At 46.7% G+C, this 20,197-nt stretch overlaps 1 protein-coding gene across 3 annotated transcripts in view; it reads left to right on the top strand.

Annotated features, from left to right (window-relative positions):
- Positions 1 to 20,197, top strand: part of DHRS3 (dehydrogenase/reductase 3) — a 113,533-nt gene that overhangs the window by 85,600 nt on the left and 7,736 nt on the right. For all 3 annotated transcript variants that reach the window (XM_031962833.1, XM_031962834.1, XM_031962832.1), the window contains 3 exons: positions 12,718 to 12,861; positions 14,357 to 14,476; positions 14,799 to 15,037. In XM_031962833.1, the coding sequence (XP_031818693.1) occupies positions 12,778 to 12,861; positions 14,357 to 14,476; positions 14,799 to 15,037 (443 nt within the window). In that variant the 5' untranslated portion in view covers positions 12,718 to 12,777. The remainder of the gene's footprint in view (positions 1 to 12,717; positions 12,862 to 14,356; positions 14,477 to 14,798; positions 15,038 to 20,197) is intronic.

Below are 20,197 nucleotides of genomic sequence, written 5' to 3' on the forward strand. Positions count from 1 at the left end.
AGAAACAGAATGAGAGACAGAGGACAGAAAGAGAATGATTCAGAGAATGAGAGACAGAAGGAGAATGAGAGAAAATGAGATCAGAGACAAAGACTGAGAGGCAGGGACAGAGAGAATGAGACGGAATGGGACAGAGACAATGAGAGAGACCCAGAGTGGGAGACACGCAGCCCGAGAACGCGGGAGAGCCTGAGCGGGCCGGGAGGGCGCTCGAGCCCCCAGGGCCCCCCCCCCCCGCCCCACGGCCAGGGCCCCCGGTGGGTGGGAGGCGGGTGCGGCCGGGCCGGGTGTCGGGGAGGGGGCCCCGCGCCGCGCCGCGCCGGAGGCCGCTCGCCGGTTCAGACGGCGGCCAGCAGACTGTGTGTGCGTGTGTTGCAACGTCTGGGGGAGCTTAGAGCATCCTGTCCATATGTGCAGCTGGGGCAAGCTCCGGGCCGGAGCCGAGCGAGGGTGTGCGTGGGGCTTGGGATGGATGGGAAGAGGGCTGCTGGCACCTTGCATCTCATTTGCAGCCCCGGGTTCACCGGCAGGTCAGCGGCTCTTCGTGACATCATCGCATTTGTTTACCGTCTTCTCGGGAGGAAGGGCTGCCCCTGCGCCCAGTGGGCTCTCCCTCCCCCGGCCCCCGCCCCCTCCTTGCCCTCTGCGCGGCAGGCGCCCCCTCCCCCTCCGACACCCCCTCCCTTCCTCCTGCCGACAGTTGCTAGAAAACTCTGAAAGCCTCCGGGGAGTCTCCGCCTGAGCGGGAGTGGGAACGTCCTGGCGCGAGTTCTTCCTTTTCCACGCCCGCAGCTCCCTCGCCCCCGGCCCCGGCCCCCTCCCACGGAAGGAGACTGTCGGCTCCCAGGCCGGGCGGGATGGCCGCCGCCGCGTAGCCGGAGGGAAGGATCTGGGAACTGCTTGTAATGGGAGGCAGTTGTGTTCCGCAACCTGTTGGGAGAGGCGGCCGGGCCCTTAGTCAGTCAGCAAACGTCTATTAAGTGCCTGCTGTGTGCCGGGCCCTGTGGTAGGGGCCGAGCTCCTGCCCGCGGGGGGCTCATATTCTGCGGGAGGGACGGTTAAGGTTCAAGTACAAGCGAATTTATGGGCGGATGAGCATTTATTAAGAACTTAGTGTATACGAGGCGCTGGGCTAATCTTCGAGTTGATGTTCTGATGAAATAAAAGCCAGAATTTCTCACCTGTGATCCAAGAACTTTTTTCCACCCACGCTCCTATGCCCTCAGCTCTCTGTAGATATAGATAACAGGCGGACCTGTATCGATAACTAGGTCAATATTAATGCTCAGGGTTTTGTGCACTTAAAACCACACTTCTCCGGTGTCCGGAGCCTTCGTTAGCCCGACGGAGGGGGCCGTGACACCGAGCGAAGGGGTGTCCGTGGAGGGTAAAGCAGGGGGTGCCGGCCACGCTTTAGTGCTGCTGGAGAAGGGGCCCAGGTGAAGGCTAGAGGGGTCCCACGCTGCACGTGAAGTCACAGGCCGGCTTGCTGGGGAGACACTGGCTGCGGAGGATAGTATTTGAGCCGAGGCGCTTCAGGAAGGAGGGCGCTCATTGTGTGTGTCAGTCCTGGGAAGCAGCCAGGACAAAGGTGTGGAGGGGAGAGTGGGAGGCAGGGCAGGGTGAGAAGCCGCGCGAAGGCCAGTTTGGTCGGAAAGTGCCCCGAGGAGAACAGTGTGTAATGGGGATGGAAAGATGGGTGGGGGCAGGTTGTAAACAACTTTAAACCGACTGGGTTTACTGGGGAGACAAAAGATGGAGACCCACTAAGAAAGGTGATTTCGTCAGTGGAGGAAACTCATTCCACCAATGTAGGTCACTCTTTTCAGTACTTGAAGTCTTAAAGAATTGCTCTGGATGTCCCTATCCTTGGGCCCCCTTCTCTCCTCTCTGTGCTAGGACAACTGTGACCCTGGATAGAGAAAAAGCAACATCTTTTTTTCACTAACTTTTTTTTTTTTTTTTTTTTTAATTCTCTGGGATCCAGAACTAACAGTGCATTGCTTGGTCAAAGGGTGTTCGTGGTTTTGTAGCCTTTTGGGCATAGTTCCAAATTGCTCTCCAGAATGATCAAATCAGTTGACACTTTACCCGTAGTACATTAGTGTCCCAGTTTCCCCACATCCTCTTCAACATTTGTTATTTTCTTTTTCTGTCATATTAGTCAATCTAACAAGTATGAGGTAATAACTCAGAGTTGTTTTAATTTGCATTTCTCTTCAATAGTTTTCACTAACTTCTTAGCTAATTTAGCATTTCCTTCAGTTAGGGGAGTTTCAACTTGAGATGGACTGGGAGTGTACTCGCTTGAGTTCTCAGAACCATGGTTCTGAGAAAGGGTCCATTGGCTTTGACAAATTGCCAAAGAGGTTAAGAACTCTGGCTCTATAAACCTTGGGGACAGGAAGTGGTCTTTTCTATTCCTCCACCTCCTCCTCCTTCTTTGACCCTGCTTCTTCTCTTTGTAAGACATCACCTGGCACCTAGGGTAATAGCTTCTCAGTAGGTATTTGTCGAACTGAATTTAGCTCTCACCTGGGCCATTTACCTTTTTGGCTGGACTCTGCTCTCTGAAAACATGGTTCCCAGGACTGTATACGAGTTTCCAGGTGTCCCACAGTTTCTTGTAGCTCAAAATGATTCTATGACTCTAGTCCCCTCTGTGAATATGGTTTTTGCTGAATTTATCTGGGGGAGCATTTGGGGCAGTAAGTGGGGAAATCGATAAAAAAAAAAAAAAAAACTTTGACAATCTTTAGTTTAGACAACCACACTGGCTGGTGTGGATGCTGATCCTTCTGTATTGATTACAGAAAATCAAACATCACCTCCTTTAGAAGGTCTTTCCTTATTCCTCTAGCTACTAGCGCCTCTTCTCCTCCCCACCCCTATTCCCCAAAAAAGAGTTGCTTTGCTTTGGTGGGGTAGAAACTGCCAAACTTTCCCTCAATCCCTCTCAGTGATCATGGCTCTAGAATTGGGAGGGATCTCCAAAGCCATCTAGAGAAACTGTCTTACAGTTTTTAGTAGGGCAACAAGACATTCACATACTGATAACTATCTGAAGTGGGGATAGGGAAAGAAAATAAAGGAAGGCTCCTTGGAAAAGATGGAAACTAATCTGGGCAGAAAAGAACAATAGAGATAGGATAACTGACTAAAGATTTCCAACACACAAACAAGAGATTCTAAAAATATCAACAAACAGCAGAATTTGTTGATTTATCAGAATGGGTAGGTGTCTCTGTGGAGGGAAGAGTTGGCCAACTGGTACTCCATCCTTTTTGCCTCCTACGTTCTCTGGCAATGTCTGGAGATGAATGCTTCCCAGACCTTATCTATCTCCTTCCTGGAAGAGGTGAGAGGTTAAGGAAGAGGTTTCTCTTCCTGTCCCTCTCCTAATTACTGGAGATTTAATCATTCACATATTTTTATGGCAACTGGCTTTTACTCTAGAAGCAACCTAAAGGCCAATAAGTCCCCATGGTCCATTTCTTAGCTATTTAATGTAGCTTATATTCTAGATGAAAAGTTAGAATAATCACAATAACCTGAAGCTCCCCAGTTAGGAAAATTTTTAACATTTGGACAGAAGTTTGGCTTTTTGCCTTAATTAAATTTTGTGTATGTCCAGCTAATCCCTGCTTTCCTCCAGGATTTTTCTCAGCACAGTGTAAGTATGTTATTAAGGTTTTCCTGATATGTCTTTTTTTTGAAAGCAAAGTTGGGACAAAGTTATGCTTAGAGAAAGAAGTAAAAAGAGTTGATGATTGTGCCTGTTACAGGACCCGTATGAGGATAAGAAGTTGAGGAAAGAGTAGACTTTTGGAAACTTCTTTCAGTCCTTGAAGAGATGATTACATCCAACAACTTCAATCTGTGGGATTTTTTTTTTAATTGCTTTCCTTGTCTCTCTCTTTCTCTCTTGTCCCTTCTCTCTCAATTTCTCTCTCTGTATCTTTCTCCCTCTCTCAATTTCTCTTTGTCTCTCTTAAATCTCTTTGTCTCTTTTTATCTCTTTTTTATCTTCTTTTTTTCTCCCTCTGTCTCTCCCTTCTGTCTCTATTCCTGTCTCTGTCTCACTCTTTCTGACTCCCTCTTTTTTCTGGTTCCATTTCTGTCTGTCTCATTGTCTGTCTCTGTGTCTGTCACTTCATCCTTTGTCCCCACTTCTCTCCAGCTCAGCTCAAGTCCTGGCTGGGGCCAAGGATGTCATTTCCTCGAGTCTCAAGTCCTCATTCCCAATTTGTCCTCTTAGAGGCCATGTGTATCTTTTTCAAACCTCCCAAGTATGACTCAAAGCTGCCTGCTGGCTCAAAGACCACAAAAGTCTAAATTAGTCCAGACCCTCTGAACTCCAGATCCCAAAATGTTAGTCACACATTATTATACTGATATCCTCCCTCTTCAGAATTTTCTCACTTTCGTACACATTGGATCTCCCAGTAAAATGTAGGTCCCTTGAGGTCAGAAACTGTAAGTCTGCAATTATTTCTTTATGTGACCCAGGATATAGTACCATGTCTGCTTACTTAGATTGTATTGGATTGTAAGAATACCTGTTTTTTGAGCCACTGTGCCAAGAGTGGACCCTGCCCAATTTTCATTCTCATTTGTCTTCCAGAGTAGAAAAGTTTGCTGCAATGGCAGATTTCTTTTCATCAAGAAATCTTCAGTAGCCTGAAAAAGTTAGTTTTTCAGTTGGAAAAAACTCAGGTAGCATTAACAAAGAATGGGCAATGGCACATTTAAAGGGGAAGCCCAGTGCTTCACAGGGAGAACATGTTTATCCCCGAGCTAGCAGGCAAAGTAGAGATCTTCTAGTCCAATCCCCTCCCCAGCCCCTAGCCCCATTTACTGAGATTTAAGTCAAGTGACTTAGCCAAGTGTCCCACAGGTGGCAAAGTGATGATTTGAACTAGGACCCTCTGATTCCAGATACAGAAATCTTTCTACCAGAGAGAGATTTCTGGATATCTATCACGAGACCAGGAAAATCTGTACTAAATAATCCATTCAGATGTCTAGGGTGTGTGTGTCCTTTTTAAAAGTCTTAAGCAATACTCATATCATTTCTGTCCCTCTGACATAATCTCTTAATTGAGCACAATGCTTGGCACATAATGGGTGTTTAATAAATGATGATTCATTGATTATAGTAGGGACACTGAGGCCCAAAGAGGTTCTATACTCAGATGGATCTATGACTTCATCAGTCTCAATGTGTACTCTTTACAATAATTTGAATCATGGCCCAACCTTGCTCTCTCACCCTGTGAGACCCTTCTCATTTCCCATTTCCCAAAGCCCTCCCGGGAGTCCACTTTCCTCTTATTCTCTTGACATTGATACCAAATCAATTGAAAACACACATTTATTAGTTCCTATTATATGACAGAAACATCATAGGTGCCTTGGATACAAATACATAAATAAAACAGTCGCTGTCTTTCAAGGAGCTACCATTATCTGTCAATAAAAAGTTATTATAATAATAAAAAAAGAAATTAAAAAAAGGAGCTACCATTAGACCCAGAGAGACCAAATGTCCAAATATAGGTGAATACAAGATAGATACAAGATAATTTGGTGGGGCAAGGCCGGAGTTACCAGGAGAATCAGAAGAGGTTTCCCCAAGGGCAGTGGCTCTTGAGCCACTGGATGAATCTGCAGATTCTAAAAGGCCATGGTGGTGAGGAGGGAGTGTTTTCCAGGTCCCAGAATGACCAACGCAGAGGCATGGCTTCATACCTTGCTCTTGTCACAGTCTGAGAACCTCTAAATGTTGCCTTTTTTATGCAGTTCTTACTGCCTCCCATCAGCCTCTCTGTCTATGTCAGATTTGGTCACTCTTAATAATAGAATAAGTCAGGAAGAAGACAGAGACTGGAATCCATGTCTCCTACTTCTTCCCTTTTCTTGTAGCTACATTGTCTGCTTTTATTTCTCTGACCACAAGCTTGAAAAGTAAAGACTGATCGATTAGCTATGGCTTTGAGGGTCTGATCATGTTTCCTCATCTATAAAATGAGGGTGGAAGGAAATGTCGAGGCTTCCTAAGGCCCCTTCCAAGGCTCTTTCCAGAATCCTCTGGGCCCCTGGGCCATGACACTTCTCCTTTAGAAACCTGAGCCAAGAACCCATTTCCCATGTTCCCCTTGAGTTTCCTTTTTTGTTTGGGGAGGTGTCCACAGTTTGGAAGTCTTCCCTTCCCATCTGCCAGCTCTCAGGATAGGACTGTTTTCTCCCACAAGACTTTCAATGTCCTCATCACTTCCTGAGCCCTGCCATGGCCGTTTTTGCCAAGTTGTGTGCGGGGAGACAAGCCAAGGGGCAGGAGCGGGAAGACCAGGGGGTGCTGAAGGAGCCAGGCAAGCCAGCTGTACCTTTAAGGAGATGGGACTTTTCTGGGAACATGGAACATCAAAGTGAACAGAAGGGGGACTTTTGAAAGGCCCAGCCAGATGGGTTTAGAATGCTTTCTGCTTTTCTTCCTCCCTTCCTTCCTCTCTCTATAGGGCCCTCCCTCATTATCCCTCCCCTCCACCCCCCATCCTTGGAAGAGCCCTACTGCTCTGGTCTGCCCGGACAAAGCCCGTTCCTGGCATTGTTTGTCCCCAGAGCCTCTCCTTTGTTCCTTCCCCATTCAAGCCTCAAAGACTGGACAGTTCTGTGGCCCACTTGGGGACTGGTTAATAGCAAACAACACTCCGGCAGCTCCCTGGGCCTGCCCCCGCTTCTCCTGGGCTAAGCTGAGGCCACAGGCGGTCAGCAGATATTCATTCTGTGCTGGAGAGAAGAGGGGCTCCCTGACCTGGGCTCTGGGACTGCCACGTCCTCCCCCCTTGCAGGAAGTAACCTGAGTCCTCCCAGCTAGAACCCTGTGCCCCTTGGCCTTCTCCCACCTCAGGCTCAGGCCTGCCTCAGACACTTTTTACCTCTGCGGCTTTGGACAAATCCTTTGTTCCTCAGCTGTTGATACTTGAATTATCTACTTCACAGAGTATTGGACCACCCAGCCCGTTTTACAAAGGAGGAAATTGAGTCCCAGTGAGATCAAGTGATTTTATAGGATCACAGACTCCAGAAGCCTAGAAGGAACATTTGGATTGTGCTGCCTATGTATGGAGAGATCGAGAGGGAGACAGAGACAGGCAGGGAGAGACAGAGAGAGAGCTAGAGACAGAGACTGAGAGAGAACATGAATGAGAAAAAGGGAGAGAGAAATAGGGAGGAGGGAGGGAGAGAGAACATGAGTGAGAAAAAGGAGAGAGATGGAAATGGGAGGGAGGGAGACAGACTAACAAACACAGAGAGATTTAAGGTACTTTGATTAGTAAGTCCCTGCTTTCCAAGGGCTTCCATTCTACTGGAGAATTAAAGGATAACTGGGGGAAGGAAAGAAGATAAATGACTAAGGAGATCTGTAGAATAATGAATATGGAAGCACTTTGGAGAATATATAGCCCTCTTCTAGTTAACAGTAGAACCCATCACCCAGATCCTCGGCTTTGAGTTTACATGGACCAAGGATGAGCTAGGAACCATCCCATTGGACACTCATTGGCTTCCACCCCTCCCCAGCTCCTTCCCCTGCAAAACTCTGAATATGACTTGCTTCCAGGCCTAGAATGAATGAAGACCACATCCAGACTTGCATCTTGACATCAGAGTTTTGTCTCTTGCTCCCCTTTTTGCTCCAGCTATTACTTGGCTCAGATACCCAGAATAGTCCAGGAATTCCTCTGTTTCTCTCCAGGGGAAATTCAGTCCAGGATTGATCCATACAGAGAAGATCAAGACCCAACTGTTCCGAACTGTCCCTGCTTTCTAGAAAGCAAGCCAAGCTTGGCTCCATTGAAAGCAGTTTCAATGCTCCCCACCTTGTAAGCACCTGTTATAAGCCAGAAGCATACACTGCCCTTAGACTGCGTCTGTGTTCTCCATCTTGTCTATAAGACTGGACTTTGTTAACTTCCTCCTGCCAGAGAGGTAAAAGGGGGTGAGATTCCCATTAAGAACAAATCCTAAAATTGTGGTCTCTCATGACTTTGGGACTTTGAGATTTTCTCTTTTTTTTTTTTTTTTTTTTTTTTAAAGCATCTCACCGAGCCTTAATTTCCCCATCTGTAAAGTGTCTGAGGCTCCTTGTAGCTCTAAATTTCTTATTGTAACAATAATTCTAGGGACCTTGACCTTGAATTGTAGCTGTGTTCAGAGTGAGACTGAGAGAGAACATGAGTGAGAAAAAAGGAGAGAGAGAGAAATGGAGAAGGAGAGAGAGACAGAGATTGAGAGAGAACATGATTAAGAAACAAGAGAGGGAGGGAAGTGGGGGAGGAGAGAGAGGCAGAGACTGAGAGAACATGATTGAGAAACAAGAGAGGGAAGAGAAGAGAGAAATAGAGACAAAGAACATGATTGAGAAACAAGAGAGAGGGAAGGGGGAAGAGAGAAATAGCGACTGAGAGAACATGATTGAGAAGCCAGAAAAAGGAGAGAAAAGTGAGGGAGAAAGAGAAAGAGAGAGAAGTGAGGGAGGGAGGGAGGGAGAGAGAGAGAGGAAAAAAAAAGAGAGAAAGAGAAAGACTCAGAACATGAGCAAGAAAAAGGAGAGAAGCAGGGAGAAAGAGAGAGAAACAAAGACTGAGAGAAAACATGAGCAAGAAAAAGGAGACTGAGGGAAATAGGAAGGGGGAAGAAAGCTATGTTATAGCTCTGTTATATCTCCAACATGTGAACCTGTGTTTACCAAAGGAGTGCCTTAGAAAATCATTGTACAGTAACGGGGAAAGCCTTGATGTCGGGGTGATTGGACGGAGGCCTCCATCTTGGCACCCCGCGTGTCACGCTGAGCAGGACATTCAGTTGCTGGTAGCCGGTAACGCCTGTGTACAAGCTACACCCCAGAGTAAATCTGAATGCCGCTGACCACCACCTCTCCCCACCAGACCTCAGCCTATCCCTGTCCTGAAAGTTAATCAGGGAGCAAGCAGGGTTAAGTTTCAAGGGGTCATAAATCTCTCTCTCCGTTCTCTCTCCCTTATCCACCCCCCACAAATCCCTGGTTTTCTCAGGGGTGGGAGAGGGCTGTTCTCTCAGCCCCATTCCCTGACACCGGCCAGCCTTGGGGTGAGGTCATTCCGAGGTTACATGGGGCAAAGACCCCCTTCCGGGCTGTCCTCCCCCCAGAGGGGATTACCGGCCCTGCTGGGCCGCTGCCCTCCCCAATTTTCTGGTCAGTAACTTTCTGAAAGAAGAGCAGGGCTTCTATGGGAGGGGATCTGGGACAGGGGGGAGGTGCAGAGTCCCTGCATGGGGGAAAGGGTGGGGGGTAGCGGGGGAGCTGCCCATCCGCCGGCGATGGCAGCTGAAGGGACCAGAGAGAGGCAGAGACAGTGGCTGGATCCCGTCCAGGCCTGGCAGCTACCTGTCCAAAAAGAGAGATTACATTTTGTCTCTTCCCTCCGCCCCCTGTACATAACCTGAATGAATGGGAATTCAAAGAAACAAGGTCCCTGTGTCTGGGGCTATTATGAGGATTCTCGCTGGGATCTCTCTGGCTGCCAGCAACGCCCCAACTTGAAGCCCAGTTGCCAGTGAGACCCTGTCTGGAAGCCAGAGAGGAGCAAAGTTGGACAGATCTTTTCTTTTTCCCATCCTGCTCCCATGCTCCCCTTTTCAGATTCAGGAGAGGACATTCTGCCCCGCCCCCCTCCCCCATCCTTCCATCGCCCTCCCCGAGGCCCAACAAAGCCTTCCTTTGGAGCCCTGGAGAGCAAGTGGGGCCTAATAAAGAGGGCTGAGCCGAAGCCCTCGCTACCTGCCTCCCTCCGTCCCCAGCAACCCCTCCGCCGCACACGTGCCCCGTCGCACGGAATGATGGATTCGGACCTGGAGGCCACTGGGGAAGTCCACGAGTCCAGCCTCGGATTTTACAGAGGAGGCCCAGGGCCGCCACTGCCCGGGCCCCACAGCCAGCCAGTGAGACGGGGTTTGAATTCAGAATTCTGGACTCCAAGCCCAGTGGCCCATCCGCCTCCCGGGCCCTTCATGAGTGACCTGAACATCCTCGGCCACCAATAAAAAGATTTCAGGTGCTTGACTGCATCACTCCCCCCCCCCCCCCCCCCCCCCCCCCACCACAGCCAGGAAGTGTTAAGTGTCTGAGAGCAGATTTGAACCCAGGTCCTCCTGACTCCTGGTGCTCTCTCCACTGCGCCACCTAGCTGCCCCTTACTGCATCACTTCTTGCTCACAGCTGAAAAACATTTATCAGGTTCCTACCATGAGCCAAAGAGCAGTTGGGTAGAGAGAGAAAGAGCCCATCACAGAGTCAGGAAGCCGGGTTCAGTCCTGCCCCTAGTGGTGCGACTCTGGGCAAGGTGACCCCCCTCTCAGGACCCCTGGCAACTTTCTAACCCCCAGGTCGTAGAGTAGGTGCTGCTCTCAGTGCAGAGTGAAATCCCTTCCCTTAACCCTATATGGTCAAAATGACACTGCCCTTGGGGAACTTTATCGTCACAGGGGGAATCGCAGGTCCCCCCTTAAGTCGATGCAAAATCCAGTTCAGCTAAATATGAAATGATGCAGATCCGTGGGGTCTTGGGGATTTTTCTTTAGATGTTCCTCGTCCCTTAGCTCCAAGGGCAAGCAGGCAAGGATAGAAGCGCTTTGGATCTGGGAGACCCATCAAACTCTCATCTCTCTTCACTCCAAGGGAATTATCCTCTCATTTACAAATTATTCCTCTCATTACTAAAGGGTCAACCGAGGCATGGTTCACACCGTGTTAGGACCTCTGGCCCTACTAATACTTTAAGAAATCGTTGGCCCCAGCATCCCTGGCTTCCCACCCCTTGCCATCTCTTCCCGGCAGCTCTGTGTGCAAGCCCTGGCCCACGGGGTGCCCCGGCACTGTGATGGCTCAGCGGTCAAAGCTTCCATCTGATTTCTTACACTGTCTGTGGAGGACGTGCCGAGGAAGGGCCCCACGGGCTGCTGAAGGCTTGGGCCTCCTTCCCATAACCAATGTGCCCTTCATTTCCTTTCCCAGACATTCTTGCGGCTGGTTAGACCATCCCTTGACTGGATGACTTTTCTGCAGATTTCAAAGTCAAGTTGTAGGTAAAAGGTTTCAATTCTGGTACAGAAAAAGCAGAGAAAAAGAAAGTGTTCATGAGGAGTCAGCACCCGGTCTAAGGGCAAATGAATTCTCCAGATGCAGAAAAGTGGGTTCTCATCCCTGGAGTCACTTAACCATTGTTTTTTTAAAAAAAGATATATGTTTTTGTCCTTGTATTACAGTCATTTCAACTCTTTCCCCTTCCCCTCTGCCCTTCCTTGTGAAAATCGAACCAAATTACCTGATACAATGCCCAATCATATAAAAAATTCTGTCTTCCTGTTCCCATGAAAGGGAAAAGGAATTATATTTCATCGTCTCATCTGGTACCTTCATTGGTTTTTCAGTTACTCAGGAGTTTAAGGGAGTCACTTAGTCTTATCCCTGTGTTCACATAGCCTTCCTGTGGTTAAACATTTCTCTGGGGATCTGTGCTGATACACCCCCCCCACACACACAATGCTTTTCTCATTCTCAAAACTTTTAATGGGGGGTTTTTCCAAAATGCTAGATTTGGAATTGGGAGGCCTGGGTTCAAATGTCACTACACAGATTTATTGTGATAATGAACAAAAGTACTTAAGTTTCTCAAAGCCTCAGTCTTCTCACCTGCAAAATGGAAGCAGCAATATTTACATTCTCTACCTCACAGGGTGGTTGAGAGGAAAGCATTTGGCAGATTATAAGGCATAATAGAGATGTGAGTTATTGTCATTCTGGTGGTGGTTGTTATTACTTAATATATACAATTCTAGAAGAAACTCCAGATATCTTTAAGCTCTTTCCTTTCCTTTCTACCTGGGTTGCCCCCACTATTCCAATGATATTTCAGGCAGGCCGATGGCTGGATAGAGGGATCCCTGTCCAGCAGTTCCAATGTCTAAATGGGCACTGGGTAGGACCTTCGGAGAAAGTCGAGGTTTCAGCAGCACCAAGTATTAATCCAAGTGCAATATGAATTTGAATTCCTCCCAAGGGGAGTGCTTGGTGAGAGCTTCAGGGGTGATAATTACCACCCCCCAAGTCTTTGACTTCTTTGCAGAATCATCATCCCTGGCCTGCCTATTATGTGCAAATTTTCTTTCTCATGGTTATTTCTCTTTTGATCTGATTTTTCTTGTGCAACATGATGAATATGCAAATATGTGTAGAAGAATTGCACTTGATTAGCTTATATTGGATTGCTTGCTGTCTTGGGGAGGGGGACAGGAAAGAGGGAGGAAGGGAGAAAAATTTGAAACACAAGGTTTTGCAAGAGTGAATGTTGAAACCATCTTTGCATATATTTGGAAAAATAAAATATATTTTTTAAAAGGGCACCTCAGACTGAAACACTGAAAAGGGGAGGCTATTTAAAGGAAGCACCTTCATTTATTAATTGATTCAAACTCTCGAGTCTGTACAATGTGGGAAGCAATAGCGTTTTCTAGTGAGGATAAAAAGAGAAGACGTGTGTAAATCACAAAGTGCTAGGTAAATGGTCCCATAGTTCTCTGACGTGATACATGGTCTAGCTGAATCGTGTCAGCCTTTTTCATGATAAACTTGGTTTTGATTTTCTGGCTGAGTTTTCTACTTATTTCTACTTTCAGATCATCCTTTGGGGTCGAACTGAGAAATGTCTAAAGGAGACCACTGAAGAAATCCGGCTGATGGGCACCGAATGCCACTATTTTATCTGTGATGTGGGCAACCGAGAAGAGGTTTACCAGACGGCAAAAGCTGTTCGAGAGAAGGTAGGGAGCCTGGGAGGGAGATGGAGGCTGCTGATTCTTGGACCTCTCTTCAGCTCAGACTAAAAGGCTGAGAATCCCTGGGAAGATGATGGCACATGCAGATATCAGGCGTGCTTGAAAAGAGATGTCTTCCCTATGATCTGGCTCCGAGATAACCTTAGTTGGCCAGGCCCAACCTCATGATGTACTCAAGGGGCCAACTCACCCTTGGTCACTGCTGCTTCTTCTCCCAGCCCCCAGAAACAGATGGTGGTTGGGGAGGTGGTTCTAAAGTAGAACATGGCAAAGGTGGCTGACAATGTCCGTGAACAAAAAGAACCCAAAGAAATTGGAATCGTTCTCCCCAGCTCTCTTTTATTATTTCCTTTCCTAAACCCTTTCTCCACTGACTGATTTCTTATGGTCCATTCATTCACAGACCATTTGTTAAGCATTTATAATTTATTGGAAATAGGGCTAGACTTGGAGTTCAGGATAATTTAGATTCCAATACTGATTGTTGACACATACTGTCATTTAAATCTCAGATCTGAGGCATCTCTCAAAGAATATTAATTTATACTCTCTAGAGATGAAATAGCAAATCTAGACCCTGGCCACCACAACCCCCTCCCACAAAAAAACAAACCACCCCCACATCGTCTGGATTTCAATCACAAGCAACTTATCAAGTGATCTTGATGAGAAATCTAGGACATATTTCTCATCTGTGTGTACGTGTATGTTTGTATAGATAGGATATGGAAGATAAATATAAGCATAACAAATGTCAGAGTGAAGATATAAAAATAAAAACAAAGTAGCCTCTCCCATAAACAATTATACATTCTAGCAGCACAATTAAGTAATATTTTGTACTTGCTTATCTATGTACATTCTCCCTCCTCCCCCCAAAAAGGTAAGCTCTTTGAGGGCAGGGACTGCCTCCTTTCTGTCCTCGTTCACCCCCTTCAGCTCTCACCCCTTGTCCAGCACTGGGCCTTGAACCAGTGCAAGATTAATAAGTGCTTGTTCAATTGAGTTGAATGGCATAATTCTTGTCCTCAAAGAACTTGCAGTCTGTTAGAGAAAAACACCACATATACAAACAAGCATGTTATTATTTTATATTATGTTATATTATATATTACATTATATTATGTTATATTAATGGTGAGGGTGGGGAAGAAAACCAAACAAATACCTTAGGGAAATTTGAGGGAGGAGATATCATTTTCAACTAGAGCAATCACAATGGGCAGAAAGAAAGAGGTAGTTTGAATCTTGGAAGAATAAAAGGATTTTTTTTAAACAACTGGAAACAAAAATGGAATCCTCTCTATGCATGAGAAGTGATCTGTGCAATAAGTTCTTTCTGTGCTTGAGAGGTGGCCCGTGCAATTCATGGAGGTGGAAGGGACGTGACCATTTGAGCAGTGAGAGGCGTGCCCAGCTGGGCTTAAACAGAGGGAATTTAGGTCATAATTGGGCTCCGCTCTCTTCCTTTTGTCTCTAGGTAGGGGACATCACTATTCTGGTCAACAATGCTGCCGTGGTCCATGGGAAGAGCCTGATGGACAGTGATGATGATGCCCTCTTGAAGTCACAGCACATCAACACACTGGGGCAGTTCTGGGTAAGAGCAGCTGCTGAATCGGATGTGGTCATTTCTTCCTAAGATGGGTCCAGCAGCCTTGAGAATGACCCCAGTGGGGGAGATCACCAGGCCAGAGAGCAAGTTGGTATTGGACCCAAACCATACGAAGGTCCTGCGTCTTTATGATCTATCACCACTAAGCAGATGAGGATAGTTAATTTTTTTGCTCCTCCTTAATTGTAAGACTTAGTTCCTAGAAATGTTATCGAGATCCCTGCCCCTTAAGGGGAAAAAAAAGATGCATGCTAGGGGATTGAAAGTGTGGAATATCTTCCAAGCTGATTTCTTGTTTCTTCCCTAGACCACCAAGGCCTTCCTGCCCCGGATGCTAGAGCTCCAGAATGGCCATATTGTGTGTCTAAATTCAGTTCTGGCTTTGTCGGCCATCCCTGGAGCCATTGACTACTGCACCTCCAAAGCATCTTCCTTCGCCTTCATGGAGAGTCTGACTCTGGGTCTGCTGGATTGTCCAGGGGTCAACGCCACCACTGTCCTGCCCTTCCATACTAGCACAGAGATGTTTCAGGGAATGAGGGTCAGGTGAGTAAAGCCCATGGGCCTTATGAAATAAAAGGAAAATGAAAAAGCATTTATGAAACATTATGTGCCAGACACTGCTAAGCTCTGGGGGCACAGAGACAAAAGAGAAAGCAGTTCCTGCCCTCAAGTCACTTACATTCTGGTAAGCTGGGGTTCTTCTTAGCATCGGGGTGGGACAAGAGATGGAGCCTTGAGTCTGAAGTCGGCCTTAGGCATTTAACTTCACTGTGTGACTCTGGGCTGGCAACTTCATCTCAGTCTGACTCAATTGCTTTCTCTTTAAAATGGGGATAATAATAGCCCCTCCTCCCAGGATTGTTGTGATTATGTTGTGATAACATCTGTAAAGCACTTGGCTCAGTGCCTGGTGCATAACTGGTGCCTAATAAATTCTTTTTCCCTTCTATTAGTCATCTTTTTGTGACATGTAAAAAAAGAAACAAGCATCTATTAAGTACTTACTGTGCAGTCTGATAAACCCTAGAGATTCATTAGAATAGTGCTTTTGAATGCATAAAATACATGAGATTACAAAGGAAGTCCATTGTGTTGAATTGTAAAATTCATAAAAATTTTCAAAATTATAAAAATCAAATTTTTTTAAGGTTTATAGTTAAAAGATGGTTAAGAATCTGCAATGGAGGAAAAGAATATATTGAGGACAGCGCTGGCCCCAACTAATTAAGATGGAGCTTTTCTTACAATGCATTGTTTTTAAGTTTTCCTAAAATGCACGTATGTTCCATGGAGGGCGACAGTTATTTCTAAGCTGGACGTGAGAACGGAGTCCTCTGGCTGCCGCTGTCTCATTCTCCAGGAACTGTAGTCGATGTATCACTGTTCCCAGTGGCGGGGTCAAGGACAAGGGAATGGCGGGAGGACAATCAGAGGAATCTGCTTTTGTCATCTCGGTGTCCAGAGAACAGAAGACCTCCCATAGGACCCTGTAGGACTTTGAGGAGAAGGTGGATAAGAACTGAGACAGCTCAGGCTTGGGTCTGCCCCTGGACCAAACTCCTGATATAAGTCTCCAAGTTCCTCAGATGCCGGAGGCTCAGAGCAGCCACCTGCCAATCTGAGGCTGGACAGCTGGAGGCCAAGATCTAAAGATCAATTATCTCTTGAGGATGGAGGTTAGGGACTGGTGAACCCATTAACTTTTATTTGCAAGGTTGTCTCAGTCCCTAAAGTACTTCCAAAGAATTGGGCAAGGGATGATTCTCATAAGCACGTCAGACACTCCTCTGAGCTCGTGATGCACAGCGACAGGTTGGAGCTGGAAATCAGATTTATGGCCGTGTTTTCCCCTTTCTCACGTCCAACTCCACCTCCTTGCCCTCTTCCCCTTTGGAGACAGAAATATAAAACTTTCTCCCTTGGTGGGCGGCCGTTGCCTACCGAGTTACAGGCCTGAATGCTCACAGTCCTGGGATGAGCAAATGAAGAGGGATGGACTAATGGTATTTAATGAAAACCTTCTTCCTGAAAGAAACTAGAAGAGCCGGCCACTGTTCCTGGTTGTCAGCTGTTCTCACCATGACTTCAGCAGAGCCTGCCAAGGACTGATAAATGTCTGGCTGTTGAGGTTCAGAAGGAGCCCCCCAAAAGTTAAGGTCACAGACCGGTGTCATGAGGTGTCTCAAAAGAACTTGCAGGCTTGAACCCATCTCCAAGTCAAGGGGCAAAGTTTATTCTAATTGCAATGCCAATTAAAGCGGGCTAATCCAAGAAGATTTAGCAAAGAACGGGGATCAAGGAGAAATTTATTCAGTTCTTCATGCCACTGATTAGCTAATTTTGTGGCCTAAAGGTGGAACTGAGGTGTGGTCTCAGGAACTTGGTCATCACTGTCCAGCAGATTAACTATCTGACAGTCAGCAATGTTTGTAGAACTATCCTAAGGCCAGAAGTCTTTAGAATCATTGACAGACAGATTGTTAGAACAATAGCACTGTAAGGTCAGAGGACCTTAGATTATTGTTATATTTTCCCTAGAAGCTACACCCTCTCATAACCATTCACGTGCTCCAGGGGACTTGTGGCCTCCTGCTCATGAACGCTGTCTCTAGTGACACAGGTCACAGCCTGTCCCACCTGCCCCTCTGGGGATCTTTCTCTTTGCCCCTCCATCTGTTGGCCCTGGGGAATCCCTCCCCCATGCTGGAGACCTTGCCTTCTTTCCTTGAGCTTCTGGTAGAGTCGTGTACCAGGTACCCCTCACCTCCCCATAGGACTGGCCCATTTTCTTTTTCAATCTTTTTTTTTAATGATCACCTATGAGTGGCAACAGACAGGGAGCTGGACATGGAGTCAGAAAATCTTGAGACCCCATCAGGCTGTGCTGATTTTTGTGTGTCTTTTGGCCTTTCTTTATATCCTCACTGCTCAGGACAGTTCTTTGTTCATAGTAGGTACTTAAGAAATGCCTATTGATGGGTTGACCCTGAGCGGGTCACTTAAGTCCTCGGTTTCCTGAATTTTTAACAATTGCATCAATTTCCCAGGGCCATTGAGAGGCTCAGATACAACATTTAAAACTTTATGTGTTATTGTTATAAGTCATTTACAAGACTTGTATTTGATGAGCAACCCTGTATCTCTATGAACATGGGGAGGGAAAGCCCCCAAGCAAAGACCCTCTCAGCTTGAGCCAGTATTGTCTGTCATCCTTTCAAGTCACACTTTTAAGTTTTTAACAATAATTACTAACAATGCGCATTTATGCCAGAAGTTATGGTCACACTGCCCTCCTAACAAGATGCCCGAGTGACTTTCCCACCCTGAGCCTGTGAGTTTTGATTATGACCTTTTAAAGGATGAGTAAACTAAGGAACAGACAGGGAGAGGTCAGGCTCCTCCAGAATCATACATTTGGTTCATCAGGTTCAGAACTACTGCCCTTTCCTATTTTATAGAGGAAAAGGTGGCGTCAGAAGGAGGGATTTGTGCCAGGTCACTCAGCTATGAAATTTCTGATGTTGGATTTAAACTCAGTTCTTTCCAGTTCCAAGTCCAGTACACTATCCACTGTACCATCTAGCTGCCATCTGCTTCCACATTCACTGCTCTTTCTACCATATTACACGAAGCAAAGAAGGTTCAAATTGGACAGGACCTTTATTTTTATTTGGTCATTTTCAATGACACCTGACTCTTCCTAACCCTATTTGGGGTTTTCTTGGCAGAGATCCTGAAGTGGCCAGCCATTTCTTTCTCCAGCTTATTTTACAGATGGGGAAACTGAGGCAAACTTGCCCAAGATTATCCAGTTAGTAAGTGTCTGAGGTCAGATTTGAACTCAACAAGATAAGCCTTCCTGACTCCAGGTCCAGCACTCTATCCACTGTGGCACCTAGTGTCACCCAAGAATGGAGAAATCCAAAGATAGGAAGATATTCTTACTCCAAAACAAGTAACCTCTTCCCTTCACCACATGGAAGGGTGATCAGTCGATTGTCCAAGATCACACGAGAAGCAAGAATGAGCAAGGGGTTCTCGACCCTACCCTCCCTGTTCCAGGGTCAGTGTTCCTTCTGCTGCATCATGGCGCCCCAAGGAGCTCTTCTCCAGCAGTGCTTTCCAATGCTTCCATCCCTCCTCAAACTTCCTGTGGCAATGCCTCCTCCACCCTCTTGAGTGATAACCTGGCCTCTCACTTCCCAAAAGATGACTGAGAGCTTCTTCTACCTCTTGATTTCACATAACTGGGATGCCTTCCCTCACTATTTCCTTCTTTGCCCCCATCGAGTCAGAAGCAAATCTTTCTCTCTGTAGGTAACATAGATCCCATGCTAGTCTATCTCCTCCAGCAGACTTCCCCTTTTCCCATCCCCACCCTCTCACTTGAATCTCTCCCTGTCTATTTATTGACTGCCTATAAATATCCCCGTGTCTTCTCCATCCATTAAATTCATTCCTTTCTTTCGACCTTTGTTCTGTCATCCTGGGTCGCCCTTCCTCTTTGTGGTACAATTCCTTGAGAAGGCTGTCTACAGTTGGTGCCCCCTTCTTCTCTCCCTTTCTTCCTAAACCTCTACACACTACCTACAGTTTGGCTGCCATCCTCACCATTCAGCCCAAACTTCCCCCTTCAATGTTACCAAGGACCTCTCAATATCCAGATCAGATCACCTTTTCTCAATCCTCAGCCTTCTTGACTTTCCTTCCTGGATACTTTCTCCTGGCTGGGTTTTTATGGCACTGATCTCTTCTGGATCTCCTCTCAACTACTTCTCAGTTTCCTTTTCCAGATTTGCATCGAGATCTATGGCTCTCCCCCAAGGTTTTGTCCTGGATCCACTGATATTCTCCCTCTGTCTATCTGTAGAGTCTGTCTATACTATCTCTTTCAATGATTTCATCAGTTCTCTTGGAATCAGTAATCATCTCCAGGAAGATGATCCTTAGATCTGTTTTTCTAGCCCTTACCTCTCTCATGAGCTCATTTCCCACATTACCATTTCAGGCTGGTCACTGTCCAAATACCAAACTCAACATGACTAAAACAGAATTCAAGTCCCTCCCCCCACCCCAGCTTCCCTGTAACTACCCAGGGCTCCACAGTCTGGGGTCTTTCTTAAAACCCTTAGTTGTGGCCATGCCACAGATCCAATCTGGTATCAGTTCCACCACTTCCACCTTCACAGCATTTATTAATAGACGCCCCTTCTCCCCTCTGATGTGGCTGCCACCTGGTGCAGGCCCTCAGCACCTCACACCTCGACTACTTCAGGAGGCTTCTGGTCCATCTCCCAGCTTCGAGCCCATCCCCATTCTTCCTCCTCTATATGACTGTCAAACTGATCTCCCCAAAATGAGGATCCGACCATGTCATTTCCCTTCTAAATAAACCCCAATGATCCTTTCTTTGGCTTTTTAAAAGCCCTTTTGATTTACTGCTTCTTATATTTTACTCCCTCTATCTTCTTCATGATCCAGCTGCCTTGGCCTCCTGGCTGTTCCTCTCACAGGACCCTCTGCCTTCTGACACTGCCTGTTTTCTCTGGCTCTCACGTCTGCCTTCCCCATCTCTGCCTCCCAGCTTCCTTCAAGTCTCACTTCTACAGGAAGCCCTCCCTAGTCCTCCTAATCTTAATGCCTTTCTTCTGAGATTACCCTCAGTCAATCCCATCTAAGACCTATTTGACCCTAATTGTCTGT

This window comes from Sarcophilus harrisii, chromosome 3 (genome assembly GCF_902635505.1).
Source record: "Sarcophilus harrisii chromosome 3, mSarHar1.11, whole genome shotgun sequence".
NCBI lineage: Eukaryota > Metazoa > Chordata > Mammalia > Dasyuromorphia > Dasyuridae > Sarcophilus > Sarcophilus harrisii.